This window comes from Melozone crissalis, unplaced genomic scaffold (assembly GCF_028551555.1).
Source record: "Melozone crissalis strain CALT ecotype California unplaced genomic scaffold, PUWL_Pcris_2 ptg000557l_1, whole genome shotgun sequence".
Taxonomy (NCBI): Eukaryota; Metazoa; Chordata; class Aves; order Passeriformes; family Passerellidae; genus Melozone; species Melozone crissalis.
In genome coordinates, this window is record NW_026536251.1 from 1 (window position 1) to 21,494 (window position 21,494).

Here is a 21,494-nt window from a genome sequence, read left to right on the forward strand (position 1 = left end):
AACAACCGCGGGTGTCACCGCGAGTGTCACCGTGCGGCCACCGTGTGTGGGGACACCTCCTCCCGCTGCCGCACACCGGGCCTGGCGCTGCCGGGAGCCCGGCCGGGGGTGATGGGGCTGGTGGTGCCCTGCCAGGACCCAGAGTGGGGGCTGACCCCATGGTGGTGCCCTGCCAGGACCCAAAGGGGGTGGTGAACCCACAGTGAGCATGACAGGGCCAGCAGTGCCCTGCCAGGACCCAAAGTGGTGCTGACCCCATGACAGGGTCTGTTGTGTCCCTGCCAGGACCAAAGTGGTGCTGACCCCATGATGGGGGCCAGCAATGCCCTGCCAGGACCTAAAGTGGGCTCAGACCCCATGACAGGGTCTGTTGTGTCCCTGCCAGGACCCAAAGTGGTGCTGACCCTGTTATGTGGGGTGATGGGGGGCTGTGGTGCCCTGCCAGGACCCAAGGTGGGCTCTGACCCCGTCATGAGGGGTGACAGCTGTTGCTGTGCATCTGCCAGGACCCAGAGTGGCTGTTTTGTGGGGTGTTGGGGCCTGTAGGTACCTTCCAGGACCAGGTTGGCTGTTGCACCCCACATTTTGGGGTCATGGGTGCTCTAGGTACCTTCCAGGACCCAGAGTGGCTGTTGCACCCATTTTGAGGTGTCTGGGGGTCATTTCTCCCCTTCCAGGACCCTGATCCATTTATTTTACCCCATTTTGAGTCTTTGGGGCTGTTTCTCCCCTTCCAGGACCCTGAACCATTTATTTTACCCCATTTTGAGGTGTTTGGGGGCATTTTTTCCCCTTCTAGGACCCTGATCAGTTGTTTCACCTCATTTTGATTCACCCCAATATTTATTTTGTTGTTTCACCCCGTTTTGATTCACCCCAATATTTATTTTTGTTGTTTTACCCCATTTATTTACCCAATATTTATTTTTGAGGTGTTTGGGTGCCCATGCCTCCGATGGCCTCAGGTGTCACCGTTGTCCCCTCTGCAGCCGCTTCCCTGGGGTTTTATTGTTTTATTGCATTTTTATCACATTTTATCAGGGTTTATTTTATTTACCAACCACCTCTGGGTGTTGGTGATTCAGCTGAGCCTTCACCCCAAATTCCAGCCCCTTGAGAACTCCTTTTGTGGTTAAAATAAGGAAAAAAAAGAGAATTCAGCACCAAAATCCCCGTTTTTCACACCCTCATTCCAATTGTGGGGGTCCAAACGCCTTTACTGGTGCTTTTCCATCAAGTGGGGCACTAAAATTGACCATTTTTGTCTGAAATGAAGATTTTTTTCCCCTTCTGAATTAAATTTCTTGAATTTTTTCAAATTAATGAGGGGAAAAGGCATCTCAAAGCCCAGTGGGCTCAGTTTGGGTTAAAAAAATCAGCTTTAAGTGAAGCCACTCACTTTAAAAGGCCTCAAAATTCACATTTTGAAGTTTATTTTTCCCAAAATGTTAGAAATGAGTAAATTTGGGTGTACTTCACTTCCCCCCCCCCAAAAAAAAGGTTAAATCTGGGTTTGGAACCTTTTCCTTGGCCCTGAAATGCCCAGAATTTGGTAAATTTGTATTTTAACCACCTTTTTTTTTTGCCTCCAAATGCTCAGAAATGGGTAAATGTGGATTTTGGAGCTCCCAAGAATGACTAAATTCAGCTTTTAGAACAATTTGTGTTTCTGGAAAAGGCTTAGAAATGGATAAATTTGAAATTCAACTCCTGCTTTTCCCCAGAATTGTTCAAGAATGAGCAAATTTGGGACTTTTCCCCCACAGTGTTGAGATTGCTACATCTGCATGGCAGAGCTGCCAAAAATGCTCAAAATGGGGCAAAATTGGATTTTAACCCCCTCCAAAACGCTCAGAATTGGCACACTTTGATTTTAGAGCTCCCTCTTTTCTAGAAAAGCTCAGAAATAAATAAATTTATATTTTAACCTCCTTTTTTTTTGCCCCAAACCCCTCAGAAATGGGCAAATCTCACCTTTTGCTGCTTCCCTGACCTTTTCCTTTGGCTTTTTCTGCACTTTTTGTCCAATTTCTGGATTATTTTCCCTCAAACCCCATGTGGACCCCCAAACCAACCCTAAATCCACTTTTAAAACTTCCCCCGTCCAACCACCCGCAAATCCCCATTTTTTACCATTTTTCCTCCCAAATCCCCATTTTTTACCCTTTTTCTTCCCCCCCAGCATCCCACATCTCCATTTTTCCCACTTTTTCCTCCTCCTAAACCCCAAAATCCCCATTTTTTCCCACTTTTTCCTCCTCTAACCCAAAAATCCCCATTTTTCTCAACCTTTCCCCCCTGGATCAGAACTTTTGCCCATTTTGAACCTTTCCCCCCCCCCCGATCAGCAGCAGCCTGGCCTCTCTGTGCGGATTTAAGGTGAAATAACACTTTTCCCCCATTTTCCCAGCGGGAAACAACTCCTCCCTCTCCTCCACAGCTGAAACTTGTTGGTTGGGGTTTTTTTTATTCTTTTTTCCCGATTTTTGCCGTTTCAGCCCAATCCCGCAGAGAACAATGGCGAGCCGCCGCAGCCGGGCTGGGCTGGGGAGGGGGAGAACCCAACCCGGCCAATTTTCCCTTAAAAAAATCCCCAAAAAAAATCAACCTAACTTGAGATTTTCCACACTTGGCACCAAGTTCTTGAGCAAAGGCCTGGCCGGCTGCTCCAGCACCAGGAAAACTGGGGTGAAAAACCCCAAAAAAGGCAAAACGGGGATTTGTGCGGCGCGGGGGAAGCGGCGCCCTCAGGCCCCGCTGTGCCTCTTCCCCCACATTTTCCCTTTTCCCCCCATTTTGGAGCTCCATCCCCTCCCTCTTTCTTGGTTCCAACTCCTTCCTCCCCTTTGCCGAATCACTCCCCCTTTTTTTTTTTCTTTTTCTTTTTTTTTTTCTTTTTGCTGCTTTTTTTTTTTTTTTATTGTGGTTTTTACTACATTTTTTCCATTTTCACCTATCCCCCCCCTCCTCCTTTCACCCTTTCATTTGCAATTTCCACCATTTTCCCTCGTTTCTCTCTCGCCTCATCCACTCAGGGAGGGGTTTACTTTAGGATCGCGGCCCCCCCTCGCTCCAGCGGGGTTTTTTGGTGTTTTTTTGGGTTTTTTTTCCCCTTTTTCTCGAGGTGCGGGGAGTGGGAGCGTCACGTGTGGGAAAATTCTGGTTGATGCTTTGCCAGCGCGCCCCGGCTCCCGCGCATGTCCGATGGGGCCGGGGGGGGCTGCGTTTGGGGGGTGAAAAAGGGGGGAAAACACCCCAAAATGGCAGGATCGGGCCGCAGGGGCTCGGCCCCGTCCCCGCCAGCGCCCGCGTGTCCCCGGCAGCACCCCCAGGTGATGGTTTGGGTCGAAAAAGCAGCGAAAAGGGGAATTTGGAAAAAAAAAAGCGAGGAGCGGTGAGGGAGGGAGGAAGTGGGGGGGGGGGGGGGGGGTGAGGGCGGGCTGGGCCTCGGCGCTGCGCCATGGTAAAAAACGGGCGGAAAAAGGGAAAATTTGGGGTTCGGGCCCGCGGGGTCGGCGCTGCCGGTGGTCCCGGCGCTCGGCCCGGCCGCCCGGGGCTGGCAGGCGGCGCTGCCAAGGGATTAGGCTGGAATGTGACCCGGCGGCGCCGGGCGCTGCCGCTGTGCCCGCGCCAAGCCTGGCACCCGTGCCACCCCCCCGCGTGCGTGCGTGTGGCTGTGTCCCCCCCCCCGGGGACACCCTCGGGCTGATTTACGGCCACGGCGCGGGGGCAGCGTGCCAGCGGCTGGCAGATGTGACGCGGTGACACCTCGGTGTCACCAGAGCGGCGGCGGGGACAGCCCCGGGCCGTGACACGGATGCGGTGTCACCGCCCCGGGGACCGGCCCGCGGGAATGGCCCTGTCTGTCACACGGGGATGCCGGTGGCCCTCGGCCAAGGGCCTTGGAAATCCTCGGCTGGCTCGGGCACCGTGACACTGCCGGTGTCCCCAAGGGAGGGCAGGGAATCCTCTGCTGGTGCTTGTCACTGTCACGGTGTCACTGCCGTGTCCCCAAGGGAGGGCAGGGAATCCTCTGCTGGTGCTTGGTCACTGTCACGGTGTCACTGCCGGTGTCCCCAAGGCAGGGCAGGGAATCCTCTGCTGGCGGCTGGTGACACCGCTGTCCCCCATGGAGGGCTGGGGAGTGTCACGGTGTCACTGCTGTCCCCATGTGAGGGTCAGGGAATCCTCTGCCATTGGTTGGTCACTGTCACAGTGACACCGGTGTCCCCATGGCAGGGCCTGGGGAATCCTCTGCTGGTGACACCACTGTCCCCATGTGAGGGTCAGGGAATGCTCTGCCATCATTTGATCACTGTCACGGTGTCACCACTGCTTGGTCACTGTCACAGTGTCACTGCTGTCCCCATGGGAGGGTCAGGGAATGCTCTGCCATCCATCAGTCACTGTCACATTGTCACCGATGTCCCCAGAGTGAGAGCTGGCGAATGCTCTGCTGCTGTTCGGTCACTGTCACAGTGACACCGGTGTCCCCAAGGGAGGGCCTGGGGAATCCTCTGCTGAGGCTGGTGACACCGCTGTCCCCATGGGAGGGTCAGGGAATGCTCTGCCATCTCTTGGTCACTGTCACAGTGACACCCGGTGTCCCCTGGGCTGAGCCGTTTGGAATCCTCCGCCATCCATCAGTCACTGTCACGGTGTCACTGCTGTCCCCACGTGAGGGTCAGGGAATCCTCTGCCATTGGTTGGCCACTGTCACGGTGTCACCGGTGCTTGGTCAGTGTCACAGTGTCACTGCTGTCCCCAAGCGAGGGGTTGGGGAATCCTCTGCTGGGGGCTGGGGACACCGCTGTCCCCATTGGAGAGCTGGGGAGTGTCACGGTGTCACTGCTGTCCCCAGAGTGAGAGCTGGGGAATGCTCTGTTAGTGCTTGGTCACCGTCACGGTGTCACCACCGTGGGAGAGCTTGGGGAATCCTCTGCTGGCGGTTGGTGACACCGCTGTCCCCATGTGAGAGCTGGGGAGTGTCATGGTGTCACTGCTGTCCCCGTGTGAGGGTCAGGGAATCCTCTGCCATTGGTTGGTCACTGTCACGGTGACACCGCTGTCCCCTGGGCCCAGTGGCTGGGAAATCCTCTGCCGTCCATCAGTCACTGTCGCGGTGTCACCGCTGTCCCCAGAGTGAGAGCTGGGGAATGCTCTGCCATCATTTGGTCGCTGTCACGGTGTCACCGGTGCTTGGTCACTGTTGTGGTGACACTGCTGTCCCCGTGTGAGGGTCAGGGAATCCTCTGCTAGTGTTTGGTTGCTGTGATGGTGACACTGCTGTCCCCTGTCCCCATTCTATCCCCACCCTGACCTTGTCCCTGTCCCCATCCCATCCCTTCCCTGTCCCCAACCTGTCCCCATCCTGTCCCAAGGCTGATGTCCCCATCATGTCCCCATGGCTGATGTCCCCATCCTGTCCCCAAGGCCGATGTCCCCATCGTGTCCCCGTGGCTGATGTCCCGTGTCCCATCTGTCCCCGTGGCTGATGTCCCCATCCTGTCCTGTCCCCAAGGCTGATGTCCCATGTCCCTGTGGCTGATGTCCCCATCATGTCCCCGTGTCCCCATCCCTGTCCCCGTGGCTGATGTCCCCATCCCGTCCCGTGGCTGATGTCCCCATGTTCCCGTGGCTGATGTCCCCGTGTCCCCATGTCCCCGTGGCTGATGTCCCCATGTCCCTGTGGCTGATGTCCCCCTGTCCCCGTGGCTGATGTCCCCGTGTCCCCGTGTCCCCGTGTCCCCGTGTCCCCGTGTCCCCGTGGCTGATGTCCCCGTGTCCCCATGTCCCCACGGCTGATGTCCCCGTGTCCCCGTGGCTGATGTTCCCCTGTCCCCGTGGCTGATGTCCCCGTGTCCCCGTGTCCCCGTGGCTGATGTCCCCGTGTCCCCATGTCCCCACGGCTGATGTCCCCGTGTCCCCGTGTCCCCGTGGCTGATGTCCCCACGGTGTCCCCGCAGATGGTGACGAGGAGCTGCTGCGGGGCCTCGAGGGGGCCCTGGGGGTGAAGAAGAAGAAAAGGGGCCCCCGGAAACAGAAGGAAAACAAACCCGGGAAACCCCGGAAACGGAAAAAACTGGTGGGTGCTGCTGGGACGGGGACGGGGACAGGGATGGGGACAGGGGACAGGGATGGGGACACTGGGTAGGGTCAGGGACAGGTGACAGGGTTTGGGGACAGGGACAGGGTGTGACTGAGGGGGCTCTCAGGGTCGGTGACAGTTTTGGGGTGGTTTTTGGGGTATTTTTGGGGTGGTTTTGGGTTATCTTGGGTTCCCCAGGTGAGCGAGGATGAGCTGGAGTCCGAGAGGAACAAGTACCAGCGCGAGGAGTACCGGGAGTGGCTCAGGGCTCTAAGTTTCACTGACAGTTCTGGGGTATTTTGGGGTGGTTTTGGGGTATTTTAGGGATATTTTTGGGTTCCCCAGGTGAGCGAGGATGAGCTGGAGTCCGAGAGGGACGAGTACCAGCGCGAGGAGTACCGGGAGTGGCTCAGGGCTCTCAGGATCACTGACAGTTTTTGGGGTGGTTTGGGGGTATTTTTGGGGTGGTTTTGGGTTATTTTGGGTTCCCCAGGTGAGCGAGGATGAGCTGGAGTCCGAGAGGGACGAGTACCAGCGTGAGGAGTACCGGGAGTGGCTCAGGGCTCTCAGGATCACTGACAGTTCTGGGGTATTTTGGGGTGGTTTTGGGGTATTTTAGGGATATTTTTGGGTTCCCCAGGTGAGCGAGGATGAGCTGGAGTCCGAGAGGGACGAGTACCAGCGCGAGGAGTACCGGGAGAAGTCGGAGAGCGGCGGCAGCGACTCGGGCGGGGCGGCGCGCAAGCGGCGGCGGAAGCACCGCGAGAAGAAGGAGAAGAAAACCAAGAGGAGGAAAAAGGCCGACGATGAGGGGGGGCAGAAGGTCAAGGTGCGGCCTGGGGGGGGCACCTCGGGGTGGGGGGCACCCCCTGTGTGGGGAATTGGGGGTTCTGGGGGGACCCAGCACCTAGGGGAGTTCTCATAGGGGTCCCAACATCTATGGGGGGTTCTGTGGGGGTCCTGATACCTTTATAGGGTTCTGTCATTGTGTGGGGTCCTCATGGGGGGTCCCAACGCTTGTGGGGGGTCCTCATGGGGGTCCCGACACCTTTTGGGGTTCCATCACCTGTGTGGGGTCCTCAATGAGGTCCCAACACCTGTGTGGGGTCCTCATGGGGGTTCTGTCACTGTGTGGGGTCCTCAGTGAGATCCCAAAACTTTCTGGGGGAGTTCTGTCGCTGTGTGGGGTCCTCATGGGGGTCCCAACACCTTTTGGGGGGTACTGTCGCTGTGTGGGTCCCCGTGGTGGTCCCAAAACCCCTTGGGTGCCCACGGGGGGTCCCCATCTCCCCTCTGGTCCTTGTGGGGGGTCCCATCACATCAGGGGTCCCCACAGTGACGTGTTTCCTTCTCCTGCTCTCTGTCCCTGTTCCTGGTGTTTCTCCCTGTCCTGGCATCCATCCCCCTGATGTCCCCTATGTCCCCCTGGTGTCCCTGCTGTCCCCCCATGTCCCCCTGCTGTCCCTGATGTCCCCATGTCCCCCTGCTGTCCCTGCTGTCCCCCCATGTCCCCCTGCTGTCCCCCATGTCCCCCTGGTGTCCCTGCTGTCCCCCATGTCCCCCTGGTGTCCCTGCTGTCCCCCCATGTCCCCCTGCTGTCCCCCTGTGCCCTGCAGGCGGTGGAGCAGAAATCCTCGGCGCAGCTCCTGGGGGCCTGGGGGCTGGAGGACGTTGACCACGTGTTCACCGAGGAGGATTATCACACCCTCACCAACTACAAGGCCTTCAGCCAGTTCATGAGGTGCGCTGGGGGTCCCCCAGGCTGTTTGGGGGGGTCCCAGGGCTCCCTCTGGGTGTTTGGGGGGGTCCTGGGGGTCCCTCTGGGTGTTTGGGGGCACCCGAGGGGTCCCTCTGGGTGTTTGGGGGGGTCCTGGGGGTCCCTCTGGGTGTTTGGGGGGGTCCTGGGGGTGCCTCTGGCTGTTTGGGGGGCACCCCAGGGGTCCCTCTGGGTGTTTGGGGGGGTCCTGGGGGTCCCTCTGGGTGTTTCAGAGGGTTCTGAGTGACCCCAGGACCATCCTGAGTGACCCTGGCCCACCCCAGGCCGCCCTGTGGCCACCATGCCACCCCACAATGTCCAGAACACTTCTCTCCCTTCTGCCCCCACCACCCCCTCACCCTTTCCCCCCTCACCCTTTGCCCCTCACCCTTTGCCCCCCTCACCCTTTGCCCCTCACCCTTTGCCCCTCACCCTTTCCCCCCTCACCCTTTCCCCCCTCACCCTTTGCCCCCTCACCCTTTGCCCCTCACCCTTTCCCCCCTCACCCTTTCCCCCCTCACCCTTTGCCCCTCACCCTTTGCCCCTCACCCTTTCCCCCCTCACCCTTTGCCCCTCACCCTTTCCCCCCTCACCCTTTGCCCCTCACCCTTTCCCCCCTCACCCTTTCCCCCCTCACCCTTTCCCCCCTCACCCTTTGCCCCTCACCCTTTGCCCCCCTCACCCTTTGCCCCCTCACCCTTTCCCCCCTCACCCTTTGCCCCTCACCCTTTGCCCCTCACCCTTTCCCCCCTCACCCTTTGCCCCTCACCCTTTCCCCCCTCACCCTTTGCCCCTCACCCTTTCCCCCCTCACCCTTTGCCCCTCACCCTTTGCCCCCTCACCCTTTGCCCCTCACCCTTTCCCCCCTCACCCTTTCCCCCCTCACCCTTTGCCCCTCACCCTTTGCCCCTCACCCTTTCCCCCCTCACCCTTTGCCCCCTTCACCCTTTGCCCCCTCACCCTTTGCCCCTCACCCTTTCCCCCCTCACCCTTTGCCCCTCACCCTTTGCCCCTCACCCTTTCCCCCCTCACCCTTTCCCCCCTCACCCTTTGCCCCCTCACCCTTTGCCCCTCACCCTTTGCCCCTCACCCTTTCCCCCCTCACCCTTTGCCCCCCTCACCCTTTGCCCCTCACCCTTTGCCCCCTGCTCTCTCCACAGGCCCCTGATAGCCAAGAAGAACCCCAAGATCCCCATGTCCAAGATGATGACCATCCTGGGCGCCAAGTGGAGGGAGTTCAGCGCCAACAACCCCTTCAAGGGCTCGGCCGCCGCCGTGGCCGCGGCTGCAGCGGCTGCAGCGGCCGCCGTGGCCGAGCAGGTGTCGGCAGCCGTGGCCAGCGTGGGCCCCGAGGCGCCGCCGGCACAGCCGCAGGGACCGGGACAGGGACAGGGACAGGGACAGGGACAGGGACAGCCCCTGCGCAAGGCCAAGACCAAGGAGGGAAAAGGTGGGGACCCCTCACTGGGCTTTGGGGGGTTTGGGGTGCCCCCAAGGTGCCGCCACTGCTGCCACAGGCACAGGCACAGCCCCTGCGCAAGGCCAAGACCGAGGAGGGAAGAGGTGGGGACCCCTCCTCAACCTGGGGGGATTGGGGGGTTTGGGATTTGGGGAGTTTGGGGGTACCCCCGAGGCACCGCCACAGGCACAGGCACAAGGAGGGGAGAAGGTGGGGACCCCTCCCCAGCTTTGGGGGGGTTTGGGGGGTTTAGGGTTTTGGGGTGCCCCCGAGGCGCCGCCACTGCCGCCACAGGCACAGGCACAGCCCCTGCGCAAGGCCAAGACCGAGGAGGGGAAGGGTGGGGAGACCCCTCCTCAGCTTTGGTGGGGTTTGGGGGATTTGGGGTTTGGGGGTGCCCCCGAGGCGCCGCCACCGGCACAGGCACAGCCCCTGCGCAAGGCCTAGACCGAGGAGGGGAAAGGTGGGGACCCCTCCCCAGCTTTGGGGGTTTTGGGGTAACCCTGGGGGTGTGGGGGTTTTGGGGGTCACTGTGATGGTTTGAAGGTCTCTGTGATGGTTTTGAGGGTCCCGTGGGCTGTTTGGAGGAGCCCTAGGATGATTTGGGGGGGTCTCTGTGGTGTTTTGGAGCTCCCCTGGTCAGTTTGGTGTCCCTGTGGTGTTTTGGGGCTTTCCTAGTCAGTTTTGGGGTCCCTGTGATGATTTTGAGGGTCCCCTGGTCGGTTTGGAGTCCCTGTGATGGTTTGGGGGTCCCCTGGGTAATTGGGGGGTCCCTGTGATAGTTTGGGGGTCCCCTGGTCAGTTTGGGGGTCCCTGAGGTTGTTTTGGGTGCCCCCCAGGCCCCGGGCACAAGAAGCGCAGCAAGAGCCCTCGGGTGCCCGAGCTGAAGAGGAAGATGAAGGGCAGGAAGATGGCACCGCTCAAGATCAAACTGGGAGTGCTGGGGGGGAAACGCAAGAAGAGCAGCTCGGTGAGGGACACTGGGGACACTGGGGGACACTGGGAGCATTGGGGGACACTGAGAGCACTGGGGATACTGGGAGCACTGGGGGATACTGGGGACAGGGCAGGGGGGTACTGGGGAGTGCTGGGGCACACTGGGAGCACTGGGGGAGGACAGGGCAGGGGAGAAATGGGGACACTTGGGGTGAGGACACCCAGGGACACTGAGGATGGGCACATGGGATGGGGCACTTGTCCCCAATGTCCCCGCTGTCCCCTGCTGTCCCCAGTGTCCCTGCTGTTCCCAATGTCCCCAATATCCCCTGCTGTCCCCGCTGTCCCCTCATGTCCCCACTGTCCCCGCTGTCCCCCGTGTGCAGAGCGAGGACGCGGGCGAGGCCGAGGAGGACTCTGACGCCGAGAGCCCCGGGGTGCTGGGGGCCGCCCCCCGCCCCGACCCCGCCACGCGCCTCAAGAAGCTCAAACGGGGCCGCCCCGGCCGCAAGAAGAAGAAGGGTGAGTGTCCCCGGGTGTCCCCGGGTGTCCCCGAGTGTCCCCGGGTGTCCCCAAGCGTCCCCGAGCATCCCTGAGTGTCCCCAAATGTCCTCGAGTGTCCCCGAGTGTCTCCTGAGTGTCCCCGAGTGTCCCCGGGTGTCCCCTGAGTGTCCCCGAGTGTCCCCTGAGTGTCCCTGAGTGTTCCCGGGTGTCCCTGAGCATCCCTGAGTGTCCCCAAGTGTCCCCGAGTGTCCCTGAGTGTCCCCGGGTGCCACCTGATGTCCCCGTGTCCCCTGCTGCCCCCATCTCTCCTTGCAGCCCCCGGCCCTGTGGGGACGGGCATGGCGCCTGTGCGTGGTGAGACACCCCAAAGTGTCCCCAGGGGTGTCACCCCCCTGCTCCAAGCGGGGGCTGTGGTTGTGGCTCTGTGCCCAGCCCGGTGGCTGGAGGGGTCCTTTGAGGGGTGTCCCCAAGGTGTCACCTGCCCTGTTCCCAGTTCCTCCATCCTGCTGTTCCCAGTGTCCCCATGTCTCTGTCCTTGTCCCCAGTGTCCCCATGTCCCCATCCCTGTCCCCAGTTCCCCCCACACCTTCTGAAGGGTGCAGTGACAGCAGTGACAAGGTAACAAAGGTGACAAAGGTGACAGCAGTGACCGGGTGACAGCAGTGACAGCAGTGCCAGGGTGCCAGCAGTGACCAGGTGACAGCAGTGACAGCAGTGCCAGGGTGCCAGCAGTGTCGCTGTCCCCTTAGGGCCGGGCCCCGAGGAGGAGGGCGACGGCTACGAGACCGACCACCAGGATTACTGCGAGGTGTGCCAGCAGGGCGGGGAGATCATCCTGTGCGACACCTGCCCGCGCGCCTACCACCTGGTGTGCCTGGACCCCGAGCTGGACCGGGCCCCCGAGGGCCGCTGGAGCTGCCCCCACTGCGTGAGTGCCAGGCTGGGGGCACTGGGGGCATCCTGGGGGGCACTGGGGGCATCCCGAGGGGCGCTGGAGCTGCCCCCACTGCGTGAGTGCCAGGCTGGGGGCACTGGGGGCACTGGGGGGCACTGGGGGCATCCTGAGGGCCGCTGGAGCTGCCCCCACTGCGTGAGTGCCAGGCTGGGGGCACTGGGGGCATCCTGGGGGCATCCCGAGGGCCGCTGGAGCTGCCCCCACTGCGTGAGCACGGGGGGCTGGGGGCACTGGGGGGCACTGGGGGCATCCTGGGGGGCTCTAGGGGCATCCTGAGGGCCGCTGGACCTGCCCCCACTGCGTGAGTGCCCTGCTGGGGGCACTGGGGGGGACTGGGGGGCACTGGGGGCATCCCGGGGGGGCGCTGGAGCTGCCCCCACTGCGTGAGCACGGGGGGCTGGGGGCACTGGGGGGCACTGGGAGGGGAATGGGAGGGACTGGGAGGGGACTGGGGGTTACTGGAGGGGGTTAGGGAGGACTGAGAGGGGACTGGGGGCACTGGGGGTGGACTGGGAGAGGACTGGGGGGCACTGAGGGCATCCTGGAGGGGACTGGGGGGCACTAGAGGCATCCTGGGGGGCCTTAGGCGCATCCTGGGGGGATTGGGATGGTGTTGGGGCTGTTTTGGGGCCATTCCCTGGCAGTTTGGGGTCTCCAGGGCCTGTTTTGGGGCCATTCCCTGGCAGTTTGGGGTCTCCAGGGCCTGTTTTGGGGTTATTCCCTGGCAGTTTGGGGTCTCCATGGCCTGTTTTGGGGTTATTCCCTGGTATTTTGGGAGCATTCCCTTGAGGTTTGGGTCTCCAGGGGCTGTTTTGGTCCCTCCCCGGAGTTTTGGTGTCCCCCCTCTGACCCCGATGCGTCCCCAGGAGAAGGAGGGCGTGCAGTGGGAGGCCAAGGAGGAGGAGGAGGAGGAGGAAGAGGAGGAGGAGGAGGGCGAGAAGGAGGAGGAGGACGATCACATGGAGTACTGCCGCGTGTGCAAGGACGGCGGCGAGCTGCTGTGCTGCGACGCCTGCGTGTCCTCGTACCACATCCACTGCCTGAACCCGCCGCTGCCCGAGGTCCCCAACGGCGAGTGGCTCTGTCCCCGCTGCACGGTATGGGGACACTGAGGGGACACTGGGGACATGGGGACACTGGGGACAGCAGGGACACGGGGGCTGTGGTGTCCTCGTACCACATCCACTGCCTGAACCCGCCCCTGCCCGAGGTCCCCAACGGAGAGTGGCTCTGTCCCCGCTGCACGGTATGGGGACATGGGGACACTGTGGGGACATGGGGGACACGGGGGCTGTGACACTGAACCCGCCGCTGCCCGAGGTCCCCAACGGCGAGTGGCTCTGTCCCCGCTGCACGGTATGGGGACATTGGGGACATGGGGACACTGTGGGACGTTGGGGACAGCAGGGACATTGGGGACATTGGGGACACGGGAGCTGTGACACTGAACCCGCTGCTGCCCGAGGTCCCCAACGGAGAGTGGCTCTGTCCCCGCTGCGCGGTATGGGGACACTGAGGGGACACTGGGGACAGCAGGGACACGGGGGCTGTGGTGTCCTCGTACCACATCCACTGCCTGAACCCACCCCTGCCCGAGGTCCCCAACGGCGAGTGGCTCTGTCCCCGCTGCACGGTATGGGGACACTGGGGACATGGGGACATGGAGGGGACATTGGGGACATGGGGACACTGGGGACATGGGGACATGGGGACACTGAGGGCTCACAGGGACACCGATGTCTCCATCAGTGTCCCCATCAGTGTCCCTGTCCCCGCAGTGCCCGGTGCTCAAGGGCCGTGTACAGAAGATCCTGTGGGGACACTGAGGGACATGGGGGCAGTGTCCCCGTCAGTGTCCCCATCAGTGTCCCTGTCCCCGCAGTGCCCGGTGCTCAAGGGCCGTGTACAGAAGATCCTGTGGGGACACTGTGGGGGATATGGGGGCAGTGTCCCCGTCAGTGTCCCCGTCAGTGTCCCCATCAGTGTCCCCATGTCCCCGCAGTGCCCGGTGCTCAAGGGCCGTGTACAGAAGATCCTCTACTGGCGCTGGGGGGAGCCCCCCGCCCCCGTGGCGCCCCCAGGAGCCCCCCAGGCCCAGGAGGGGCCCCCCCAGGCCCTGCAGGGCCGCTCGGAGCGAGAGTTCTTCGTCAAGTGGGTGGGGCTGTCCTACTGGCACTGCTCCTGGATCAAGGAGCTGCAGGTACGGCACACCTGGGGCACCCCAAAAACCTGGGGGAGACCCCAAAATATCGGGGGGATACCCCAAAATATGGGGGAAAGCCTGGAAAACTGGGGGGGCTCAGCAGGGGTGGGGCTGTCCTACTGGCACTGCTCCTGGATCAAGGAGCTGCAGGTACGGCACACCTGGGGCACCCCAAAACATCGGGTGGGACCCCAAAGTATGGGTGAGATACCCCAAAATATGGGGGAAAGCCTGGAAAACTGGGGGGGCTCAGCAGGGGTGGGGCTGTCCTACTGGCACTGCTCCTGGATCAAGGAGCTGCAGGTACGGCACACCTGGGGCACCCCAAAAACCTGGGGGGGACCCCAAAAACCTGGGGGGATACCCCAAAGTATGGACGGGACAGCTGGAGAACTGCGGGGGCTCAGCTTTGAGGTGCTCCTCTCTAATTTTGGGATGATTCTTTTTAACTTTGGGGTGTCCCCCATAACTTTGGGATTTTCCCCTCTGACTTTGGGGTGTTCTTCCCAACTTTGGGGTGATTCCCTTTAACTTTGGGATGTCCTCTCTAATTTTGGGATGCTCTGTCTAATTTTGGGGTATCCTCTCTAACTTTGGGGTGTCCCCTCTAACTTTGAGCTGTCCCCCTTTAACTTTGGGGTGATTCCCTCTAACTTTGGGATGTTCCCTTCTAACTTTGGGGTGCTCTAATTTTGGGATGATTCCCTTTAACTTTGGGGTGTCCCCTCCAACTTCAGGGTGTCCCCTCTAACTTTGGGATGTCCTCTCTAATTTTGGGATGCTCTGTCTAATTTTGGGTGATTCCCTCTAACTTTGGGGTGTCCTCTCTACCTTTGGGGTGTCCCCCTTTAACTTTGGGGTGTCCTCTCTACCTTTGGGATGCCCTTCCTAACTTCAGGATGCTCTGTCTAATTTTGGGATGATTCCTTTTAACTTTGGGGTATCCTCTCTAACTTTGGGGTGATTCTCTCTAACTTTGGGGTGATTCCCTTTAACTTTGGGGTGATTCCCTCTAACTTTGGGGTGATTCCCTTTAACTTTGGGGTGATTCCCTCTAATTTTGGGGTGATTCCCTTTAACTTTGGAGTGATTCTCTCTAACTTTGGGGTGTCCCCCCTAACTTTGGGGTGATTCTCTCTAACTTTGGGGTGATTCTCTCTAACTTTGGGGTGTCACCCCTAACTTTGGGGTGTCTCCCCTAACTTTGGGGTGTCTCCTTTGATTTCGGGGCGCAGCTGGAGATCTTCCACCTGGTGATGTACCGCAACTACCAGCGCAAGAACGACATGGACGAGCCCCCCCCGCTGGACTACGGCTCCGGGGACGACGACCCCAAGAGCGAGAAGCGGGGGGCAGGGGGGGACCCCCTCTTTGGGGGCATGGAGGAGCGATTCTACCGCTACGGCATCAAGCCCGAGTGGATGACGGTGCACCGCATCATCAACCACAGGTGGGGGCCTGAACCCCAAAAAATCCACCCGGGGCACCCCCAAAATATCCTCCAGGGCACCCCAAATATCCCCCAGGGCACCCCCAAAATATCCACCCGGGACACCCCAAATATCACCTGGAGGACCCCAAAATATCCATGCAGGGCACCCCAAAATATCCACCCGGGGTACCCCAAAATATCCCCCTGGGGCACCCCAAATATCCCCCAGGGCACCCCCAAAATATCCACCCAGGGCACCCCAAAATATCCACCCGGGGCACCCCAAAATATCCACCCGGGGCACCCCAAAATATCCCCCAGGGCACCCCAAATATCCACCCGGGGCACCCCAAAATATCCCCTGGGGTGTTTCTGCCGCTACGGCATCAAGCCCGAGTGGGTGACAGTGCACCGCATCATCAACCACAGGTGGGGACCTGAACCCCAAAAAATCCACCCGGGGCACCCCCAAAATATCCACCCAGGGTACCCCAAAATATCCACCTGGGGCACCCCCAAAATATCCACCCAGGGTACCCCAAATCCCATCCAGGGCACCCCAAATATCCCCTGGGGCGCTTTTACTGCTACGGCATCAAGCCCGAGTGGGTGACAGTGCACCGCATCATCAACCACAGGTGGGGACCCCAAAATGTCCCCCAGGGCACCCCAAAATGTCCCCCAGGGCACCCCAAAATATCCCATCCAGGGCACCCCAAATGCCACCCGGGACACCCCAAATCTCATCCAGGGCACCCCAGATATCCTCCAGGGCCCCCCCAAATCCCCAGGGGACAGGGGGACAGCCAGGTGGCCGAGGGGGGGTTTGGGGACATTGGTGGCACCTGTGGGGACATTCTGGGCACCCCTGGGTGCCCCAGGAGCCCCCAGCACCCACTGGGATGGTCGGGCACTGTCCCCCATGTCCCCTCCATGTGTCCCTGTCCCCAAGTGACCCCGTGTCACCTCTGTGTCCCCAAGTGGCCTCATTTTCATTCCATGTCCCCAGTTGTCCCCGTGTCCCCAGGTGACCCCATGTCCTGTCCACGTGTCCCCTCTGTGTCCCCACGTGTCCCCAGGTGACCCCAGTGTCCCTGCTGACCCCTGGTGGCACTTGTGTCCCTTTCAGTCCCCTGCTGTCACCCACTCCCTGCTGGCAGTGACACACCCTGGTGGCAGTGACACACCCTGGTGGCAGTGACACTCCCTGCCGTGTCCCTCGGTGCTGCTGGCTGTCCCCGTGTCCCCAGGGGTGCCCAGTGTCACCCATGGGTGCCCCGTGCCCTTGGGGACACTCAGTTGTCCCCGTGGGTGTCCCCTGGGTGCCTGATGTCCCCATGATGCCACACGTCCTTGGGTGCCTGGTGTCACCACTGCTCCATTGTTCCCCTGGTGTCCCCTGGTGTCCCCCATTGTCCCCCTTTGCCCTTGGGTGCCCTGGCTGTCCCCACGATGTCCCCGTGCCCCGGGTGACGCGGTGCCCTGGCTATCCCTGGCTGTCCCCTCTGTCCCTGGTTGTCCCCACTGTGTCCCCGTGTTGTCCCCACTGTCCCCATGCCTCGGGTGACGCGGTGTCCCTGGCTATCCCTGGCTGTCCCCACGCTGTCCCCGCTGTGTCCCCGTGCCCCGGGTGATGGGGTGCCTTGGCTGTCCCTGCATTGTCCCCATTGTCCCCACGCTGTCCCTGTGATGTCCCCTCTGTCCCCGTGCCACGGGTGACGCGGTGCCCTGGCTGTCCCCATGCTGTCCCCTCTGTCCCCGTGCCGCGGGTGACACGGTGTCCCTGGCTGTCCCCCCCGCTGTCCCCACGGTGTCCCCATGCGCCGGGTGACGCGGTGCCCTGGCTGTCCCTGCTGTGTCCCTGGCTGTCCCCTCTGTCCCTGCCTGTCCCCGTGTTGTCCCCTCTGTCCCCGCTGTCCCCACTGTCCCTGTGCCATGGGTGACGCAGTGCCCGTGGCTGTCCCCACGGTGTCCCCGTGCCGCGGGTGACGCGGTGCCCTGGCTATCCCTGGATGTCCCTGGCTGTCCCCTCTGTCCCCACATTGTCCCCGGTGTCCCCGTGCCGCGGGTGACGCGGTGCCCTGGCTGTCCCCGTGCTGTCCCCACGGTGTCCCCGTGCCGCGGGTGACGCGGTGCCCTGGCTGTCCCCCCGCTGTCCCCACGGTGTCCCCGTGCCGCGGGTGACGCGGTGCCCTGGCTGTCCCCGTGCTGTCCCCACGGTGTCCCCGTGCCGCGGGTGACGCGGTGCCGTGGCGCAGCGTGGACCGCAAGGGGCAGTACCACTACCTGGTGAAGTGGCGGGACCTGCCCTACGACCAGGCCACCTGGGAGGAGGACGAGATGCCCATCCCCGACTACGACCTGCACAAGCTGGCATACTGGAAACACCGGTGAGGGGACACTGGGGACACTGGGGACACTGGGGGGACACTGGGGACATTGGGGAGATTGGGGGTACAGGGGTGTGCCTACTGGAAACACCGGTGAGGGGACACTGGGGGGACACTGGGGAGATTGGGGAGATTGGGGTACAGGGATGTGCCTGCTGGAAACACCGGTGAGGGACACTGGGGACACTGGGAGGGACACTGGGGTTGCAGGATGTCCCCTGATGTCCCCCGGTGTCCCCGATGTCCCCAGGGAGGTGTTCATGGGTGAGGACCCGGCCCAGCCGCGCCGTTACAAGAAGAAGAAGAAGGAGACGCCGGGGGAGGGACCCCCCGACTCGCCCACCAACGACGTGAGTGACCCCAAAACTGGGGAACCCTAAAAACTGGGGATCCCCAAAAACTGGGGAGCCCAAAATTGGGCACTCCAAAAACTGGGCACTCCAAAAACTGGGCACCTCAAAAACAGGATCCCAAAAACTGGAGACCCCAAAACTGGAGATCCCAAAAACTGGAGACCCCAAAACTGGGGATCCCAAAACTGGGGATCCCAAAAATTGGGCACCCCAAAAATTGGGCACCCCAAAAACTGGGGATCCCAAACCTGGAGACCCCAAAAATTGGGCACCCCAAAAACTGGGCATCCCAAACCTAGAGACCCCAAAAACTGGGCATTCCAAAAAGTGGGGGAGCCTTTGGGGATATTCCTGGACACCTGGGCACCCCAAACCCGGTTCCCGTGAGCCCACCTGAGCCCTGTGACCCCTCCAGCCATGTTTGGGGTGTCTGTGGTGGCGCGTGGCCCCCAAACTCAGTTCCCCTGAGCCCACCTGTCCCCTGTGTCACCTCCAGCCATGTTTGGGGTGTCTGTGGTGGCGTGTCCCCCCGGTGACAGCCGTGTCCCCCCAAACCCAGTTCCCCTGATCCCCCTGACCCCTCCATCCCCACGGTGCTGTCTGTGGTGCCGTGTCCCCCCAGACCCAGTCCCTGTGACCCCTCCAGCCATGTTGGGGGTGTTTGGGGTGTCTGTGGTGGCGTGTCCCCCCGGTGACAGCCGTGTCCCCCCCAAACCCAGTTCCCCTGATCCCCCTGACCCCTCCATCCCCATGGGGGTGTGTCCCCCCGGTGACAGCCGTGTCCCCCCAGACCCAGTTCCCCTGACCCCTCCATCCCCATGGGGGTGTCTGTGGTGCCGTGTCCCCCCAGACCCAGTCCCTGTGACCCCTCCAGCCATGTTGGGGGTGTTTGGGGTGTCTGTGGTGGCGTGTCCCCCCGGTGACAGCCGTGTCCCCCCAAACCCAGTCCCTGTGACCCCTCCATCCCCATGGGGGTGTCTGTGGTGCCGTGTCTCCCTGGTGACAGCCGTGTCCCCCCAAACCCAGCCCCTGATCCCCCTGACCCCTCCATCCCCATGGGGGTGTGTCCCCCCGGTGACAGCCGTGTCCCCCCAGACCCAGTTCCCCTGATCCCCCTGACCCCTCCATCCCCATGGGGGTGTGTCCCCCCCGGTGACAGCCGTGTCCCCCCAAACCCAGTCCCTGTGACCCCTCCAGCCATGTTGGGGGTGTTTGGGGTGTCTGTGGTGGCGTGTCCCCCCGGTGACAGCCGTGTCCCCGCAGCCCACGGTCAAGTACGAGACGCAGCCGCGCTTCATCACGGCCACGGGCGGCACGCTGCACCTGTACCAGCTGGAGGGGCTCAACTGGCTGCGCTTCTCGTGGGCGCAGAGCACCGACACCATCCTGGCCGACGAGATGGGGCTGGGCAAGACCATCCAGACCATCGTCTTCCTCTACTCGCTCTACAAGGAGGTGAGGGCACCTGCGGGGCACCTGCGGGGCACCTGTGTGGGCACTGGGGGCACCCACATGGTCACTAAGGTCATCCACATGGGCCTGGGGGCACCTGTGTGGGGCTGGGGGCACCTCTGGGGTACCTGTGTGGGGCTGGGGGCACCCACGTGGGTCTGAGGGCACTCATGGGGGCCTAGGGTCACTCATGTGGGCCTGGGGGCACCTGCGGGGCACCTGCGGGGCACCTGTGCGGTCACTGGGGTCACCCACGTGGGTCTGAGGGCCCCCATGTGAGGCTGGGGTCACTCATGTGGGCCTGGGGGCACCTGTGTGGGGCTGGGGGCACCCACATGGTCACTGGGGTCACTCACGTGGGCCTGGGGGCACCTGTGGCCCCTTCTGAGGTCCCTCAGGGCCTGTCCCCATGGTGTGACACAGCGTCCCCAGGCTGTCCCCATGTCCCCTGTCCCCATGGTGTGACACAGTGTCCCCAGGCTGTCCCCATGGTGTGACACAGTGTCCCCCAGGGCTGTCCCCATGTGACACAGCGTCCCCAGGCTGTCCCCATGTCCCCTGTCCCCATGGTGTGACACAGTGTCCCCCAGGCTGTCCCCATGTCCCCTGTCCCCATGGTGTGACACAGTGTCCCCCAGGCTGTCCCTATGTCCCGTCCCCATGGTGTGACACAGTGTCCCCAGGCTGTCCCCATGGTGTGACACAGTGTCCCCCAGGCCTGTCCCCATGGTGTGACACAGTGTCCCCAGGCTGTCCCCATGTCCCCTGTCCCCATGGTGTGACACAGTGTCCCCCAGGGCCACACCAAGGGCCCGTTCCTCGTCAGTGCCCATGTGTCCCCTGTCCCCATGGTGTGACACAGCGTCCCCAGGCTGTCCCCATGTCCCCTGTCCCCATGGTGTGACACAGCGTCCCCAGGCTGTCCCCATGGTGTGACACAGTGTCCCCCAGGGCCACACCAAGGGCCCGTTCCTCGTCAGTGCCCATGTGTCCCCTGTCCCCATGGTGTGACACAGCGTCCCCAGGCTGTCCCCATGTCCCCTGTCCCCATGGTGTGACACAGCGTCCCCAGGCTGTCCCCATGTCCCCTGTCCCCATGGTGTGACACAGTGTCCCCAGGCTGTCCCCATGGTGTGACACAGTGTCCCCCAGGGCCACACCAAGGGCCCGTTCCTCGTCAGTGCCCCGCTCTCCACCATCATCAACTGGGAGCGCGAGTTCCAGATGTGGGCCCCGGCGTTCTACGTCGTCACCTACACGGGGGACAAGGACAGCAGGGCCATCATCCGCGAGAACGAGTTCTCCTTCGACGACAACGCCATGAAGGGCGGCAAGAAGGCCTTCAAGATGAAGGTGGGGCCCGGGGACACTGCGGGTGGCACCTGGGGTGGCACCTGGACTGATGGGGGACAGCGGAGTGGCATCTGGACAGATGGGGGTGGCACCTGGACTGATGGGGGTGGCACCTGGGGTGGCACCTGGACAGATGGGGGACAGCGGGGTGGCACATGGACAGCTGGGGGACAGCAGGGTGGCATCTGGACACCTGGGGGTGGCAGTTGGACAGCTGGGGGTGGCACCTGGGGGACAGTGGGGTGGTACATGGACACTTCAAGATGAAGGTGGGGCCCGGGGACACCGCGGGTGGCACCTGGGGGACAGGGAGTGGCACCTGGGGTGGCATCTGGACACCTGGGGGACAGCAAGGTGGCGTCTGGACAGCTGGGGGACAGTGGGGTGGCACACGGACAGATGGGAGTGGCACCTGGACACCTGGGGGTGGCACCTGGGGTGGCACCTGGACAGATGGGGGTGGCATTTGGACACCTGGGGGTGGCACCTGGACACTTGGGTCACCTTGGTGTTCTGGGTGGGGTTTTGGGGGTTCTTGGTGGGCTTTGGGAGGTTCTGTGGGGGGTTTTTCCATGTTTCGGGGTTGTGTGCAGGATTCTGGGGGTTCTGGGTG

General features: G+C 62.0%; 1 protein-coding gene across 1 annotated transcript in view; it reads left to right on the top strand.

Annotated features, from left to right (window-relative positions):
* Positions 1-285: 285 nt before the first annotated feature.
* Positions 286-21,494, top strand: part of CHD3 (chromodomain helicase DNA binding protein 3) — a gene marked incomplete at its 5' end in the record, with an annotated part of 46,285 nt that continues 25,076 nt past the window's right edge. The window contains 16 exons of the mRNA XM_054295245.1: positions 286-453; positions 3,179-3,332; positions 5,967-6,085; positions 6,729-6,917; positions 7,705-7,829; positions 9,005-9,294; positions 10,143-10,273; positions 10,626-10,761; positions 11,493-11,671; positions 12,565-12,795; positions 13,701-13,898; positions 15,137-15,351; positions 17,592-17,723; positions 17,974-18,073; positions 19,340-19,531; positions 20,681-20,881. Coding sequence (XP_054151220.1) covers positions 286-453; positions 3,179-3,332; positions 5,967-6,085; positions 6,729-6,917; positions 7,705-7,829; positions 9,005-9,294; positions 10,143-10,273; positions 10,626-10,761; positions 11,493-11,671; positions 12,565-12,795; positions 13,701-13,898; positions 15,137-15,351; positions 17,592-17,723; positions 17,974-18,073; positions 19,340-19,531; positions 20,681-20,881 — 2,760 coding nt within the window. The remainder of the gene's footprint in view (positions 454-3,178; positions 3,333-5,966; positions 6,086-6,728; positions 6,918-7,704; positions 7,830-9,004; positions 9,295-10,142; positions 10,274-10,625; positions 10,762-11,492; positions 11,672-12,564; positions 12,796-13,700; positions 13,899-15,136; positions 15,352-17,591; positions 17,724-17,973; positions 18,074-19,339; positions 19,532-20,680; positions 20,882-21,494) is intronic.